This window comes from Scyliorhinus torazame, chromosome 13, assembly GCF_047496885.1.
Source record: "Scyliorhinus torazame isolate Kashiwa2021f chromosome 13, sScyTor2.1, whole genome shotgun sequence".
Classification (NCBI taxonomy): Eukaryota; Metazoa; Chordata; class Chondrichthyes; order Carcharhiniformes; family Scyliorhinidae; genus Scyliorhinus; species Scyliorhinus torazame.
The window spans coordinates 171,547,120-171,564,399 of NC_092719.1; the positions used below are offsets into that span (position 1 = coordinate 171,547,120).

Below are 17,280 nucleotides of genomic sequence, written 5' to 3' on the forward strand. Positions count from 1 at the left end.
TGTTAAATATGTTGCCTGTTGTGTTCAATCTAAATCTGCTGTTTATAATGCCTGCCCTCTGTGGGCATTCAAGTAGCTGCTACGTCACAAGGGGACAGGGTTGCATTCTTCCTGCGCTGCACTGGAGCCTACGCAGATAGGTCCTTTGGAGGTCCCAGGCTGCCACACCGAGAGGAAGGTTCATCACATTATCCGAGGGCAGGTAAGTTCGCAATTTTCCCCTTTAAAATTGGCGGTCCGTGGTATCCCGCCACTAGTTATGGGCCTATGCCTTCTCTTGAGGGAGAATCTAGAACTAGGGGCTGTGGTGATATGCATCACTGTAAATACACAAGGGGTTAATATAAATACACTAAGACTAAGTAAACACTAGAGGGAGCACCAGAGACGTCATGACGAGATTCCAGTTCCTCAGCAGCTCAGGTACCACGGCAATCTCAGTCCCAACTGGCGTGCATTCAATCAGAGATTTGAGATTTACATGGTAGCATCCGACCTAGATGGCTTGGCCGATGCTGAGAAGATAGATCTTCTACTCACCATTGCGGGTGAAAGTGCAACAGAAATCTTCAACTCCTTCAAGTACTCCAAAGTGCAGGACAAGAGAGACTTCCAAACAGTCCTGGACAAGTTTGAAAACTACTGCAAGGTGAACACAACAGAAATCGGTAAAACTGGCGCCTATACTCACCACGAGGCAAAGATAGGCTTGCAGCAGAGGCAAACGGCAATTTTGATTGGCAGCCATCTTGCGCAAGGAGCTGCACATGCGCAGTTCTCGAGAAAACGCGAACCGGCGAAACAGTATTTTGCGCATGCGCGAAAAGAGCGCACAGTGGAAGAAAAGCGACCTGTGCATGCGGAATCCATTCCTACGCTCTACGTCACAAGCGTCATGACGTCAGAGGCCCACTTAAAGGGGAAATGTCCGAATATAGTGGAAAAAAATGTTAAAGCCAGAAAACACAATTCTTTCACCTGGAACGACAGCGCAATGCCTGAACTTCGACTACTAGCTGAAAGTAACCTTTGCAGAATCCTGCAACAAGCAGTTAGCACCGCCATAAGAGATGATTTAGTCCTTGAAGACTACGTCGCAGGTGATGATTTCATCATTGGATGTGGCGACCTCAGTACCAAATCCGAACCGCAACAAGATGTGTTGTACATTGAAGCATCCGACACAGTCATGGACGAGTTCTTTGGATTTGTGGATCCTCAGCCTAGCATAGACGACATCCCGACCCATGAGTACAGGATTCTGCTGCGGCCTGACGCCAAGAGACAGAGAGCGGTACAAGCCTCCACAGTGAGCTCGTTGACAGACTCCACGATGGAAGCAACACAAGACTCCAGAGCGCAGTCCTTGCATGAACAAGACCATGAAGGTCTAGCAACCTTATCTGAGCAACCAGCAGCAGACGATGCAAGTCTGTCACTCTCAAGTGCACAGCAAGACGACTATGGCAGTCTACCAGGCTCACATGAACAACAAAGACTATGACAATCTACCCAGTTTATTTGAGCCACCAGAAGAAGACTCTGACAGTCTACCCAGCTCATCTAACCAACAAGAAGGCACTGAAGGTCTATCCATTGTATGTGCGACAAGTGACAAAGGCTTCACAATTCCCATACAAGGTGTGCGACATCTCAGTGAGACTGACAGATCTCAGCTAGTATGTACAGAGGCACTCGACAATCAAAGTGAGGCTACTATTGACTCCAGTGACACTACGTTAATTCAAACCTCATCTATTCGACCCTCTCCACAAGAACCTGAAATGACTCCAGACGGAGAGCACCAAGAAACCAAAGGTGATTCGGGTGAACCAGAAAGGGCTCCAGACGGGGAGCATCGACAAGCCAAAGATGATTCCAGTGAACCGGCCATGACTCCAGATGGGGAGCGCCGAGGAATCAGAGATGGCACGCTCAGTGAAACAGAAGATGCCACAAAGGACACAAGTAACTTTATGAAGGACTTGAATTCTCCACTCGGTGTGGTCATTGAGCGCAACAAGCACAACAATAAGCACGTCAATAACAACAATGACAATAACAATAGAACAACAACTGGTACGACATGGTACAACTCTGCCCATGAAGGACAATGTTACTGCTCAGCTCAGAACAATGGCGAGAGTGCAAACATAGCATGGCATGTCAATGCATTTTACCAATGCACGTTTGCTACACTACAGACAAGCAAACCAGCTTTCAGGAAAGATGTCATCAAGAATTGCTACCACAAGCATAAAACAAAAAGAGTCCACCTCAGACAATGAAGTGATTTGACCATTTGAACACCTCCTGGTGACTTCTTGGTTACGTAAACACCAGGACGCTGACAGCGTTCACAAGGAAATGACAACATCAATATTGACACTTCTGTAACAGCACAAGAAAGCCACTCGACCGTGGAAATTCATGAACTTTGGACTCATAACTATTATTTGGTATTGTATAATCCTCAGTGTCATCATAACTATTATTTGGTATTGTATAATCCTCAGTGTCATCATAACTATTCTTTGATCTTGTATTGTCATCACAGTCATCATAACTTCACCTGAGGAAGGAGCTGCGCTCCGAAAGCTAGTGACATCGAAACAAACCTGTTGGACTTTAACCTGGTGTTGTAAGACTTCGTACTGTGATCATAACTTGTACATGTCATCACTTATTTACCTGTTTTTGTTCAATTTCTCTTTAACACTGTACAGAAAATATGTAGCACGAAAAAAGGGGGGATGTGGTGATATGCATCACTGTAAATACACCAGGGGTTAATGTAAATACACTACGACTGAGTAAACATGAGAGGGAGCACCAGAGACATCATGACATGCAGACATACAGCTAATGAACACATAGAATAGGACACGACCAATAGGCAGTTAAGAGGTGACACTACCACAAGGGGGCATTACACAACCCATATAAAAGAACAGGGCACACATGCTCTGTCTCTTTCCACAGGCGACACTTAGAGAGTAGGAAAGGGGCAAATCAGAAGCATCACACCCACCATGTGGCTTAGAGCAGACTGGTTAGTTAGATTGAGTTACTATAGCAAGATTAGCAGGTGAGTCGAACTCATAGAGAACTGTGCCAATTGTTCAATAAATCACATTGAACTTACTTCAAAGTCTGGAGTATCTTTTGGTCAAAGCTGCATCGCGTTGCAGCCTGTGTTATCCCAGAGTACATAACACAACAGGGGCCACTGATTAAAATTAAGGGGTGGGCCATTTAAGACATAGAGGAAATTTTGTCTCTTAGGGTTGTGAGTCTTTGCAACTCTCTTCGTCAAAAGGCAGTAAAAGCAGAGTTTTTGAATATTTTTAAGGCAGTGCTAGGTAGATTCTTGATAAGCAGGGGGGTGAAAGGCTATTGGGGGTAAGTAGTAATGTGGAGTTGGGTTTACAATTCGATTGAATGGCAGGGCAGGCTCAGATCTACTATGCTCTTAATTCATCTGCTTGTATGTATTATATCATCATCACTGGAGTTAACGCTGCAAGTGTAAACTTTATGAAGACTTTTGGGGTCAGGCTTCTGTGTACCCTTCTGAATAACTAAAATGGATTGGTTAAAGAAAAGAGCTAAATTATTTCCCATTCTCTTCTCTTTTTGGGTTTCGTGGCAATGGATCATTTTGCTCGAGGGTGAAGATAAAAGAGAGAGACGAACAGCCAGAAAGGCCAGTGCTGTTATTTTTAGCCATTGGCTGAGTCACTGTCTAAAAACTGTCAAGTGTGTGAACCTGGGAAAACAACACAGTCAGAATACTCCAGGTTATATTTTGAGTAAAGAAACGCGAGGTAAGTTTTTTTTAAACCTGCTGGGACAGATATTTCTCAAAGCGTGGAAGTAGTGATAGCTGTTCTGTTTAATGATCAAGAGAAAGTGGCACCTAATCAATTATGTTATTTACGGCAGTCACTAAATATAAATAGAACAAATGAATCTGAAGGTCTTATGGTTCCTGTTAATTTCCACACTTCAGTTGGAAATGAAAAATACTAGGAATTTGTATTAGTAACAAGTTTTGTTCTTTTGTAAACTATTGATCTTAGTTTGGCATTCTTAGTACAGATTTAACTTAATTTACACAGACATTTTCACCCAGCCAGCATCAACGGGACAAATATTCTTTAAGAAAATATTCATCATGAAAATCACAGGTCAATGTAGAAAATGCTTGACCCACATTGATTTTCAGGTTCTAAATAAGTCTAATACTGTGTGCAAGAAACATATGTACACTGGGTACTATGTGTGTGCCATATTTGATCGGGCTTCTCCGTATGTTTGCAGGGTGCTTACAAAACTATTTAAATCAAATAATAACTTGTGAAAATAAGAATCCTTTGCTTTTTGTCGGACCCTTGTGTGATATTGGATTGCCTCAATGCCATGTGTTAAAGTCGTCTCGCAAGCTTGTGATGCTAATAAGCAATAAAGGATCCTTTGCCAGTGCTATTTAAAGAGATTATGTAAGTCTTAACCGGTCAGTTGCTGGTTTGTAATGTCTGAACTGGATAAGGTTTTTTGGTTTGTTATCTAACTCTGGGAAGTTATGTTTGACTGCTCAGAAGAAGAAGGTGTTTTTGGCTGCCGTATAAATAGTTTGATGGATGGTCTTTTGGAGCTGCTCTCTGCAACAGGGATGGGGTGGGGGGGGGGGTGGATAGGCTGCTCTTTTAGAGGATCGTTGCAGACTTGATGGGCCGAATGGCCTCCTTCTGCACTGTAGGCATTCTATGAATCTAAGTCCTCCTTTTCTTTTTATAAATTTAGTGTACCCAATTAATTTTTTCCACTTAAAGGGCAATTTAGCGCGGCCAATCCACTTACCCTGCACATCTTTTGGGTTGTGGGGGCGAAACTCACGCAAACCCGGGGAGAATGTACAAACTCCACACGGACAGTGGCCCAGAGCCGGGATCGAACCTGGGACCTCGGCGCCGTGAGGCAGCAATGCTACCTACTGTGCCACCGTGCTGCCCGATTCTAAGTTCTCCTCAGAGAGAAGAAGGCTAAGAGGAGATTTGATAGAGATGTTCAAAATCATGAGAGCTGGAGAATGTTGATAGGGAGGAACTGTTCCCGCTTGTAAATGGATAAGGAACGAGAAGACACAAATTTAAAGTGATTTGTTAAAGAAGCAAATGTAATGTGAGAAAAAACCTTTCCACGTAGTGAGTGGTTCGGGTCTGGAATGCACTGCCTGGAAGTGTAGTGGGGGCAGGTTCAATAGTGGCATTCGAGTGGGCAATATATTATTATTTGAATAGAAACAATATGCAGGGGTACAGGTAAAAGGCAGGGGAATAGCACTAAGTCATAATGCTCATTTGGAGAGCCGATGCAGGCACGATGGGCTGAATGGCCTCCTTTTGCACCCCAGACTTACCCATGGTGCAAGGTGCCATAGATTGTACCCACTTTATCCAGTGTGTTCCCCATCAACAGGTTGGCATATTTAACAATTGGATCAGATTCTGCTCAATGTACAACTGACTTGTGACCATCAAGTTGGCCTGTGAACGGTATCCTGGAGCAATCATTATGCATTTATCCTGTGCCAGCTCTCTATGCCACCGTTACACCAGCCAGGCAGACAAATTACCACCTGACAACAGGGCAGCAAGGGCTATCCTCTCCAAACACGGTGCAAGATTCCTGTCAGTAACCTGGGAACATTTGCAGGGATGTCCTACAAGAACCAAGCAACTAGAAATGTGGTCAGAGAGGCAGTCAGTGTACTCATGTAACATATCCACTACCTGGACGGTTCCAGAGAAGCTGTGTCTTTCCAGCCTCAGGTTTATGGTTATCTGCTGCAATCTCCATAACTTTGCCACCACGAAGGACCAACCCGGAACACCAGCTGAGCAACAAGCAGTGTGCCAAGGTCGAGAAGGTTGCCAAAGCTCATGGATGTCACGATAATAAGGTTATTTTGGTGGTGGACTCCAGTATTAGATGCAATATGGTACACTCTGTACTTTATGGGGTCTCCTGACCTGGGGGTCGAAGGTTAGATAGCACATGAAAGTGTAGCTTGTAACAAGACTGCAGGTGCTTTGCATTTGTGTTAATGTTCTGAAAATGTGTTAGTAATAAAGTATGTTGACTACCTCCCGAGGCGACCACGGAGTGAGTGGTCGCACAATTGGTGGCTCCCGCTCATAGTGTTTTTTTCGGACCTCTTCCCCGGTTAACAGGTGGATGTGAGGCGGAATAAAAGTTCAGGGGAGTGAGGGGAAGAGAGTGACCCTCTGGTGTATGGAGCTGAGGGCCAGAACCAGACGAAAAAGAGGTAATCAGTCGGTTGGATTGGTGTGGTGCCTGTGACGCATGTGGAGATGGCGGAGGGGCAGGGAGCGGCCCTGCTGGCTCAGTGGTTGACGGACCAACTGGTGAGCTTCTTGAACGAGAAGTTCACTCAGCAATGGAAGGAGAGTGTGGAGGACTATGCCCAGGCGGTGGATTCGATCAGTTCAGTGGTCGACCGCGTGGAAATGAAGCTGGCGGCCCAGGGTCAGGTGGTCCAGAAGATGGTGGTCAGGCTTTGGGTAGTCAGGAGCTGAGTTACTCGCCACAGGATTCCTGGCCTTTGAATCGCTCTTGTAGCCACAGTATTTATATGACTGATGATGGTCCAGTTCAGTTTCCGGTCAAGGGTAAGCCCCAGGATGTTGATAGTTGGAGGGTTTCAGCAATGGTAATGCCATTGAATGTCAAGTGGCGGTGGTTAGATCCTCTCTGGTTGGAGATGGTCGTTACCTGGTATTTGTGTGGCACGAATGTAACTTGTCACTTGTCAGCTCAAGCCTGGATATGGTCCAGGTCTTGCTGCATTTGGACATGGACTGCTTCATTATCTGAGGAGTCGCAAATGATGCTGAACATTTGCGGAATCGCAAATGATACTTTGAAAGAATGGCCTTTGAGAGAAGTGGATCACATGCTTAAGGGAGCAATAAATATCCACAAAGCACAGAGACAACAAAATGCCAGATTAAACAGATGACGGAAGGTGCTCCGCTACACACAGTCAAGCAGCTAGATGCAGTTAATAAGAAACAGCACTGGGGAAGAACAAATAGACAGCCTAAAGGTAAAAATAATAAAACTGCTATTAAAACGTTTAAATGCAGTCGATGAAGAACAGAACCAGGTAGTTGCCCCGCCTATGGAAAGCAGTGTAAGAACTGTGGTAAACTAAATCACTTCACTGAAATGTGAAAACGAAGAAAGCGCACACGATTGCAGATCATGACACCGACACTGAGACCAAACTGTTCGTTGGTGCTGTAACGGCAAATTCAAAAGGAGATGAATGGAAGGTTGGTTTAAAAATTGCCAACATGATGGTGAACTTCAAGTTTGACAAGGGTGCACAAGAAATTGCCATTCCCATAAGCCTATAACGTGAGATAAGTAAAGGAAAACCACAAACTGAAACAAAAGTGAAGCTGTCTACCTAAACAAGTGAAGAAATCGCCGTGGAAGGCCCAATGAGCACTTCACGTGATCTACATAAAACAATCTCAAGCACTTCCATTCAGAGTAGTGAAAAACGATGCGACACCCAACCTTGGAATCAAAGCTCGTGAAAGTCTGAAGCTAATCACGTGAACAATGATTGATGACACCCTGAGTGGGCACAAAGATGTGTTCAAGGGGATTGGTTGTCCAAAGGGCGAACATACCATCAAGATTGACAAAACTGTGACACCCATCCAGGAAAGCACCAATAATGCTGAGACACTGACTGAAAGCAAGAGTTGGACAGAATGGAGAAACCCCATTTCATCAAGAAAATTGAAGAACTGACAAAGTGGGTTAATCCAATAGTAATTATAGAAAATCCAGACGTCTAAACCAGGTAGTACAAAGAGAGCAATTATCATTTGCCCACAGCAGAAGATGATGTGGAGATGCTGGCGTTGGACTGGGATGAGCACAGTAAGAAGTCTTACAACACCAGGTTAAAGCCCAACAGGCTTGTTTCAAATCACTAGCTTTTGGAGCACTGCTCCTTCCTCAGGTGGACTGTAACCTGGTGTTGTAGACTTCCCACAGTAGAAGAGATCACACTCACTGATGCCAAATACTATTCAGTCTCGGATGCGAGTTCAGGCTCCTGGCAGGTCAAGCTGGATGCTAATCCTAACCCTATCTCTGGACCTTCAGCACCCTATTTAGCTGCTATAGGTTTTTATGCTTACCTTTTGGTATTAATTCAGCTGCTGTGGTGTTCCAATGAAGCAGCTGTTTGAAGGGTTAGATGGCGTGGAAACATATATCGACTGGTCTGCCCAGTCACATAAGAAGACCACCACCACAAAGCTGAGGCAAGTGCTGACAAGAGCTCAAGAAAGGAACTTAAAAGCTGAGAAGGAAAAGAGCAAACTAGGTCTTCGTCAAATCAAGTACTTGGGACATGTGCGAACAGGTGAGGGTCCGAAGCTGAACCAGAGCAAAATTGCAGCAGTTATGAACATGTCACCCCCCAGAATGTAAGAAAGACTTGGAGAGGCTTTTGGGAATGGTGACCTATCTTGGGAAATACATTCTGCACATGTCAGACCTGGCTGCATCTCTCAGAGAACTTTGACAAAATGATGCGGAATAGCACTGGGAACAACGTCACCTAAAAGCTTTGACCGGTCTAATGCGGACACTGACCAGTGGAAAAGCAGCTCAATGTCAGTCAGCCAGTCAAGACTCTGTAGTGGACGCGTCAAAAGCCAGCCTGGGATCTGTTTTCCTGCAAAATGAAGCACCAGTGGTATATGCTTCAAAGGCAATGACTGAAGTACAGCAGCGTTATGCCCAAACAGAGAAAGAAATGCTAGTAATTGTGTTTGGCCCAGAACACGTCCACCAGTTTGTCCCTGGCAAAGACGTGGGGGTAGAATCTGATCATAAGTCTTTGGGAGCTGTGCTTAAAAAGCCCCTGAACGGTGCACCACCAAGAGTCCAAAGGTTACTACTGCGCTGCAGAAGTACCGGGTCACTTAAATACAAACCGGGCAAAGACGTGTACATCGCTGACACTCTGTCACATGCAGACCTATCCATCACGGAAGACGAGGACATAGAAATGGAAGCATAGGTTCACAAAGAATTTAGCTGTGACTGGAACCAAACAGGATGAGATCAGGAAAGCGACCAAGAACAACATTAACCTGAGAAAACTGCAACAAACTGCAAACTGGCACTTCCAATGACGGCGGGCGGGAGGCAGCCACACAATGGAGGGCTCCCGTTCGGGAACGGCATTTTCGAGGCTTTAAGCCCGGTCCCAGGGTCCACGGAGGCGGCAAAAGCAGGGAGAAGGCACAGAGGAGGCACAGTGAAGGCACAGTAAAGGAAATTGTGGAGGATGAGCAAAAAGACGGCCATAAAAAAAACAGCTGAAGGTCCGTCGGGGAGTGGAAAGGTCACCCCGGGGTCACCAAGGAAAATGGAGGCTGGAGCGCCAGGGGAGGCCGCATTGCTTACGGCTGAAGAAATAACTACGGTGATGGCTGCGGAATTCGAAAGGCAGTTTACAAGATACATGGAGACAATGAGGAAGGAGATGAGGGAGGTTTTGAGTGTGCTGGTCGAGGAGGCGATTTTGCCGGTGACGACGGCGGTGGCGAGCGCAGTGGCGGAGGTGCGAGAGCAAGGGGAGGCGCTGAAGGAAGTGGAGGAGACATTATTGCAGCACGGTGATCAACTTACCTCGATGGGGAAAGAGATGCGGAATTAACAAGGATCTGCAAGGAAAAATGGAAGACCTGGAAAACAGATCCAGGCGACAGAATTTGAGGATTGTGGGGCTGCCCGAAGGAGTTGAAGGACTGAGGCCGACTGAGTATCTTGCCGCGATGCTGGCGAAACTATTGGGGGAGGAGGAGGATCCCTCCCGATATGAACTGGATCGGGCTCATCGGTCGTGGAGGCCTGTACCAAAGGAGAGTGAGCCGCCAAGAGTAGTGACTCTGTGTTTTCGTAGGTACAGTGTGAAGGAGAAGGTCCTGTGCTGGGCCAAACAGAAGTGGGTGGTGCAGTGGGCTGGAGCTGGTATACGTGTATACCAGGACTTTACAGTGGAGCTGGCGAGGAGGAGGTCTGCCTTCAACTAGGTGAAGAGGGCACTGTACATTGTACAACTGTACAAGGTGCAGTGCGGCATTGTATATCCAGCAAAGCTGAGGGAGACTTACAAGCTCAGGGACTTTTATTTTGGAACGGCGGAAGCAGCGGAGGAGTTTGCGAAGGCAGAAGGACTGTGGCAGAACTGAGAAATGACCATGTGCCGATGTAACCTCATGACTGTATTTTCTTCTTTTTTGTTTCTCTGCGTGCGGGTGTAGGGGCTAAAGGAGCCAATGTTGTAGCCGGGGTGGAAAGTTGGGGGGAAGGAACCGAGGTTGGGGGGAGGAGTTTTACAAGAGGCAGTGGATAGGAAGGGTTGGAGAGGGGGGGGGGGGGGGGTGTTTACAACTCTTCGGTATCATGTACGGTACTCTTTCGGAGGTTGGATGGCATTGAGTGTAGAGGGGGAGGGGAAGTGGACTCTATAGGTTAATGGTGACCATGGGCGGTCCCGGACTCCTTTTTCTTTTTCTCCTTTGTTTTTTGTTTCCACCATGGGAGAGTTTGTTTTATTGGATGCATATATTGACAGGTGGGCCGTTGTTTGGGGTGGTGGGAGGATGAGATTGTTGTTATTGTTAAGGGGATTGATTTTGTATTTGTTACCGTTTACTGTTTGTGGGTGGGGTGTAAATTTTGAAGGAAAATGTGAAAATGGAGAATAAAAACATTTTTTTAAAAAACAAAAAACTGCAAACTGGCTGACCCACAGGTCGGAGCGGAACCCCTTCAGCTGTACAAGAGCACTGGAACTTTCGGGAGGAACTTCATGTAGCAGAGGGAATACTTTGCATGGGAGAAAAGATAATCATTCCTGCGACACTGAGGAACGAAATGTTGCAACACATACATGAAAGCCACCTCGGCATAGACACACACAGGGGAAGAGCTCGAGATGTAACCTGTTTGTCTGGAATGGGAGCACAAATGTGGCAAATGGCAAAGGTGTGTGCAGTGTGCCCAAAGTTAATAAATCACAACAAAAAGAATCATTTCAGTTAGACAATGTTCCAGAGAGGCCCAGCTAGAAAACTGGAGTGGACGTGTTAACATTTGATAACAGTGAGTACCTACTAGCAGTAGATTATTACTCAAAGTTTTTTGAGTCTGTGCTTCTGAGAAAGGATAGTAAGAGCATCGTGGCAGATCCATCCCGATCTACATCCCCAAGGCCTTTTTCAAAGCATTAGACAAACTAATCATGGCGTTCGTATGGGGGGGAAGAATGCTAGGATCACAAAGAAGGTCTTACAAAAAACAAAATCCAGGGGGGGGCTAGCCCTCCCAAACCTACAGTTCTACCACTGGGCGGCGACGGCCGAGTGAATAAGGGGATGGATCAAGGAGCCAGAAGCCGAGTGGGTGCGTGCGGAAGAGGCCTCCTGTAAGGGGACCTCCCTCCGGGCCCTCGCCACGGGGGTATTCCCAACCCCACCCAAAAAACACTCCAGCAGCCCGGTGGTGATAGCCACCCTCCAATCTTGGAACCAGCTACAGCAGCAATTTGGCCTGACCAAAATGTCGGACAAAGCTCCCATCTGGAACAACCATAGGTTCACACCAGCGCTGACTGACGCCACCTTCAAAAGGTGGAGACAGGACGAGGGGACACTGACAGTCAGGGACCTATACACCGACGGCAGGGTCGCGACACTGGACAAACTGACGGAGAAATTCCAGCTGGCCAGGGGGAACGAGCTAAGGTACCTGCAGCTCAGAAACTTCCTACGAAAGGAGACAAGGACTTACCCACAACCGCCACGACAGACATTACTGGAAGAGTTACTGGACGCAAGCATATTAGAGAGAGGAAACTGTAGCGACATGTATGACCGACTGGTAGAAGGGGCCGACACCATACTGGACGCAACAAGAAGGAAATGGGAGGAGGACCTGGGGATCTAGATAGGGTGGGGACTCTGGAGCGAAGCACTGCATAGGGTCAAATCCACCTCCACCTGCGCAAGGCTCAGCCTGACGCAACTGAAAGTGGTACATAGAGCCCACTTAACAAGAACCCGTATGAGTAGGTTCTCCCCGGAGGTGGAGGATAGATGTGAACGGTGCCAAGGAGGCCTGGCCAACCACGCCCACATGTTCTGGTCTTGCCCCAGACTTGCGGGGTACTGGACAGCCTTCTTCGAGGCAATGTCCAAAGTGGTGGGGATGAGGGGGGAGCCATGCCCGAAAGTGGCAGTCTTCGGGGTTTCAGACCAGCCAGATCTATTCCTGGGGAGGAGGACGGACGCCCTTGCCTTTGCCTCCCTGATCGCCCGCCGTAGAATCCTGTTCGGCTGGCGGTCAGCAGCACCACCCAAAGCTGCAGACTGGCTGTCCGACCTCTCAGAATCGCTCCAAATGGAGAAAATCAAATTCGGCATCCGAGGGTCAGACGACGGCTTCCACAGAACGTGGGAGCCATTCACCCAGTTGTCCTGGGACTTGTTTGAGGTCAACAAACTAGCAGAAGAATAGCCAGGTAGCCAAGAAACAGGGGAAAGTAGCCAAAGCATGAGAGGGGGAGATAGACCAGGAGAGGGCCGGGGAGTGGGGGTGGGGGGGGGGGGCAAAATATACTCTGTTCAAAAATCCAATAAAAAACATTTATATTTAAAAAAGAGCATCGTGGCAATAAATCAGTTGAAATAAATTATTGCTTGCCACTGCATACCTGAAGTGCCCATCTCAGACTATGATCCACAGGTCTCAGACACTGAGTTTCACAAATTTGAACAGCACTGGGAGTTTTGCCACACAACATAAAGTCCCAAATATCCACAATCCAACGGAACAGTGGAACGTCCGCACAGAGCTTAAAACACCTGTTGAAGAAGGCGGACAGAAGAGACCCCTAACTGGCCCTGCTGGATTTCAGGAATACCTCATTCGAGGGCATTGGACCATCTCCAGCACAGCTCCTGACAGGAAGAAGAGTAACAGCTAAACTTCCAACTGTTATTTCCACAGTCAGTGAGTCACAATGTGCAGGACCTGCTCAAACTGAGACGGCAGAAGTAGAACAGTATTTTGACCAAGGAGCCTGACCTCTTGTCTGAGCTGAACATAGGGGAGACAGTGAGGACTCCTGTCATTTAGCGTGGCCAATCCACCTAGCCTGCTGTGTCATAGGGATCACAGGAGAACCAAGGTTTTACACAGGGTGCAGACTCCAAACGGACAACAGTACAGGAGAAACCGGAAACTTCTACAGGAAACAAATGACTCTGCTTTGAACCAGAATGTGTGAACTGAAGATCAAGAACCAGAATCCACCAGTGAAGCAACAGATAATCAGACAAAGCCTGAGATTCCTGAAAACTGTCTAAAGAGTGAAAGTGACATTGAGCCTGATAAGGCCCCTTGTCCTTCAAAACCTCCATCCCCATTCAGAACATCCAGTGGAAGAATTGTAAAAAAAAACAGAAATACAGCAATGAGTAAAAGACAGAACAGACTGATCAAAACAGAGTGTGAAAGAATAGATAAGAGACTTTATGTACTTGAGTAGGCTATGCTCGCAGCCTATTTTGTGTTAACAAAAACTAGTCTGAAGATTTTTCTTTAAAAAAAGAAAATGTCATGACAGTAGGGTGATTATGGTAGTGGACTCCAGTATTAGATAGAAAGGGTACACTCTGCATTTCATGGGCGTCACCTGACCTGGGGTTCGAAGGTCAGACAGCACATGCACGTGTAGATTGTAATAAAGCTGCAGATGCCTTGCAGTTGTATGTTAATCTGCTGGAAATGTGTTAAGTAGTAATAAAGTTAGGTTACAGCAATGCTGTCGGTCATCCTGCAACATAAAAGCAAAACAACAGGGAGCATTTCATGAAGAGCGCTTCATCTAACCCATCTCCCCAAATCCTCAGTACACCATCAGTCCCACAAAACTTACTTCATCTATCTGATTGCTTTCCTTCAGTCCAACCTTAGTGCCTTAATATCACTTCACTAGAAATATGAACAACAACACTAAATCCAGAACAATAAATCCTTTTATCAAACAATTCAATTTAATCTGGGTCTAATCGTTAACAGGAAAATTATGAATCCGGATACCGAAAGTCTATAAATGCTATGCTGTACCACTAGGTTAGCAGAAGAGAGGGATCTGTGAAGCTATATTAAGATGGCGAGCAAGATAATGAAACAAAGGGTTGAAAATGGGAGTTAACTGATTATAGTCTATTTTCATTTACCCACAGCACTCTTTGACTACTAAAATATGGTACATCATTTCGTCGGAGTTAAAGAGAAACAAATCTTTAGATCAGAATATGACTTAGAACTGTCATTATGAATGTGACAGCAGCAGAAGAAGAGTGGGCAGATGAAGAAATAATGCAGCATGTATTGGAACAAAGTCTGCTGGAAATCAGTCTGCAGGATCTTTGTTTGCCCTCTGTTGAAGCAGATGATTTCAGGTAGAGTACGGTTATATTCTTATCCATCCTATGCCACTCTTCACTTATTGCATCCTTGCTCTGTTACAAATTAGTCCTCAATGCTGAACAGTGTTTCTCTCTTTTCTGCACAAATAAATATCTGGGGCGAGATTCTCCGACCCCCCGCCGGGTCGGAGAATCGCCGGGGGCTGGCGTGAATCCCACCCCCGCCGGTTGCCGAAGTCTCCGGCACCGGAGATTCGGCGGGGGCGGGAATCGCGCCACGCCGGTTGGCAGGCCCCCCCGCGCGATTCTCCGGCCCGGATGGGCCGAAGTCCTGCCGTTAAACTGCCTGTCCCACCAGCGTAAATTAAACCACCTACCTTACCGGCGGGACAAGGCGGCGCGGGCGGGCTCCAGGGTACTGGGGGGGCGCGGGGCGATCTGGCCCCGGGGGGTGCCCCCACGGTGGCCTGGCCCACGATCGGGGCCCACCGATCCGCGGGCGGGCCTGTGCCGTGGGGCACTCTTTCCCTTCCGCTTTCGCCACGGTCTCCACTATGGCGGAGGCGGAAGAGACTCCCTCCACTGCGCATGCGTGGGAAGCTGTCAGCGGCCGCTGACGCTCCCGCGCATGCGCCGCCCGGAGATGTCATTTCCGCGCCAGCTGGCGGGGCACCAATGGCCTTTTCCACCAGCTGGCAGGGCGGAAATTCGTCCGGCGCCAACTTAGCCCCTCAATGTTGGGGCTCGCCCCCAAAGATGTGGAGCATTCCGCACCTTTGGGGCGGCGCGATGCCCGTCTGATTTGCGCCATTTTGGGCGCCAGTCAGCGGACATCGCGCCGTTTCCGGAGAATTTCGCCCCTGTAGTTTATCCAGACTATAATTGGCAACAACATTTGTGCTTGTGATATTGTTGTGTCTATAAGCTATAATAAGAAAATAATGTTGCAAACCTGATTTCTCCCGAGTGCCTTGTGAACCATGCACAGCTTTTGTAGTAATGAGTCAAATTATCTAAGTGAGGCAGCTTTCAGAGGAAGAATATTCGCCAATGTTAGGACTTGACTGTCTGAAGGTAAAGCTTCATCTGGACAGCACAACCTCTCCCAACACCAACCTTCCTGCATGATTAATGCACAACTTGATATCGAGATCCAAGATGCCATCGCCCATCAGGCCAAAGTGGTCTGTCACACAACAGCATGAACTCAAAGCTATGATTAGCATTATACCCACAGAGAGTGGTTCAGCAGGATCATTGTGTGATTATTGACAAACACTCATTACCCTGCATTCATTGGAAACCTGCAAAGTGTACGTCCTGCATTGCCTTGGCATCTGGGAGGGATGTGGCCATCATTTTCGACAAAGCAAGCAATGATGCCTAATTCCTTTGATAGATACTGATGAGTACTCAGAAGATGTGCTAGAGCGTCATTTTCATGCCATCATAATCCTTGACATTGTCCATCTCACAAAGATCAATCCTTGCTATGAGACATAAGTCACTGATGTGGCATTTTAAAAGAGAGGCTTGCAGACCACAAAGATACAAACAAGAACTTTATTGAGAAGGTGTTGTCACACAGGGTGCTAGGGTAGACTGACTGTAAGCCTCCCCAAACTGCTGATAGCGTCATCAATACATCACGTGATCAAAAAGTGACCTTGTTCCCACTCGGAACAACATGAATACCCAGCAACTGATTTCCCAATCCCGTAATGACTCCATTTCAGCTCGTGCTCTGTGACCTCACAGAGGGATTCCATTGAACACTAACTCATTCAGGAGCAAACCAACATCCTCAAAGGTAATTGGACAGCTTCATTGGCGGCATGGTACCACATTGGTTAGCACTGTGCCTCTCAGCTCCAGGGATCTGGGTTCAATTCCGGCCTCGGGTGACTGTTTTGCACTTTCTTCCTGTGTCTGCGTGGGTTTGCTCCGGGTGCTCCGGTTTCCAACCCCTTTCCAAAGATGTGCAGGTTAGGTGGATTGGCCACGCTAAATTGCCCTTCGTGTCCAAAAGGTTAGGTGGGGTTGCTGGGTTACGGAGATAGGATGGTTGTGTAGGCTTAAGTATGTAATGGAACCTACGAGGGAACAAGCGGTCCTAGATCTGGTCCTGTGTAATGAGACAGGATTGATTCAGGATCTCATAGTTAGGGATCCTCTCGGAAGGAGCGATCACAATATGGTGGAATTTAAAATACAGATGGAGGGTGAGAAGGTAAAATCAAGCACTAGTGTTTTGTGTTAAACAAAGGAGATTACAATGGGATAAGAGAAGAACTAGCTAAGGTAGACTGGGAGCAAAGACTTTATAGTGAAACAGTTGAGGAACAGTGGAGAACCTTCCAAGTGGTTTTTCACAGTGCTCAGCAAAGGTTTATACCAACAAAAAGGAAGGATGGTAAAAAGAGGGAAAATCGACCGTGGATATCTCAGGAAATAAGGGAGAGTATCAAATTGAAGGAAAAAACATACAAAGTAGCAAAGATCAGTGGGAGACTAGAGGACTGGGAAATCTTTAGGGGGCAACAGAAAGCTACGAAAAAAGCTATAAAGAAGAGTAAGATAGATTATGAGAGTAAACTTGCTCAGAATATAAAAACAGATAGTAAAAGTTTCTACAAATACATAAAACAAAAAAGAGTGGCTAAGGTAAATATTGGTCCTTTAGAGGATGAGAGGGGAGATTTAATAATGGGAGATGAGG

The 17,280-nt window shown here is 46.7% G+C and overlaps 1 protein-coding gene across 2 annotated transcripts in view; it reads left to right on the plus strand.

Annotated features, from left to right (window-relative positions):
• The first annotated feature begins 3,684 nt into the window (after positions 1-3,684).
• asb14a (ankyrin repeat and SOCS box containing 14a) overlaps positions 3,685-17,280 on the plus strand; it is a 50,150-nt gene continuing 36,554 nt past the window's right edge. Inside the window, exons 1-2 of one of the 2 annotated variants that reach the window (XM_072472437.1) lie at positions 3,685-3,827; positions 14,376-14,594. In XM_072472437.1, coding sequence (XP_072328538.1) covers positions 14,467-14,594 — 128 coding nt within the window. In that variant the 5' untranslated portion in view covers positions 3,685-3,827; positions 14,376-14,466. Of the gene's footprint in view, positions 3,828-14,375; positions 14,595-17,280 lie in introns of those variants that run through there. The other variant, XM_072472439.1, reaches the window with a different exon arrangement.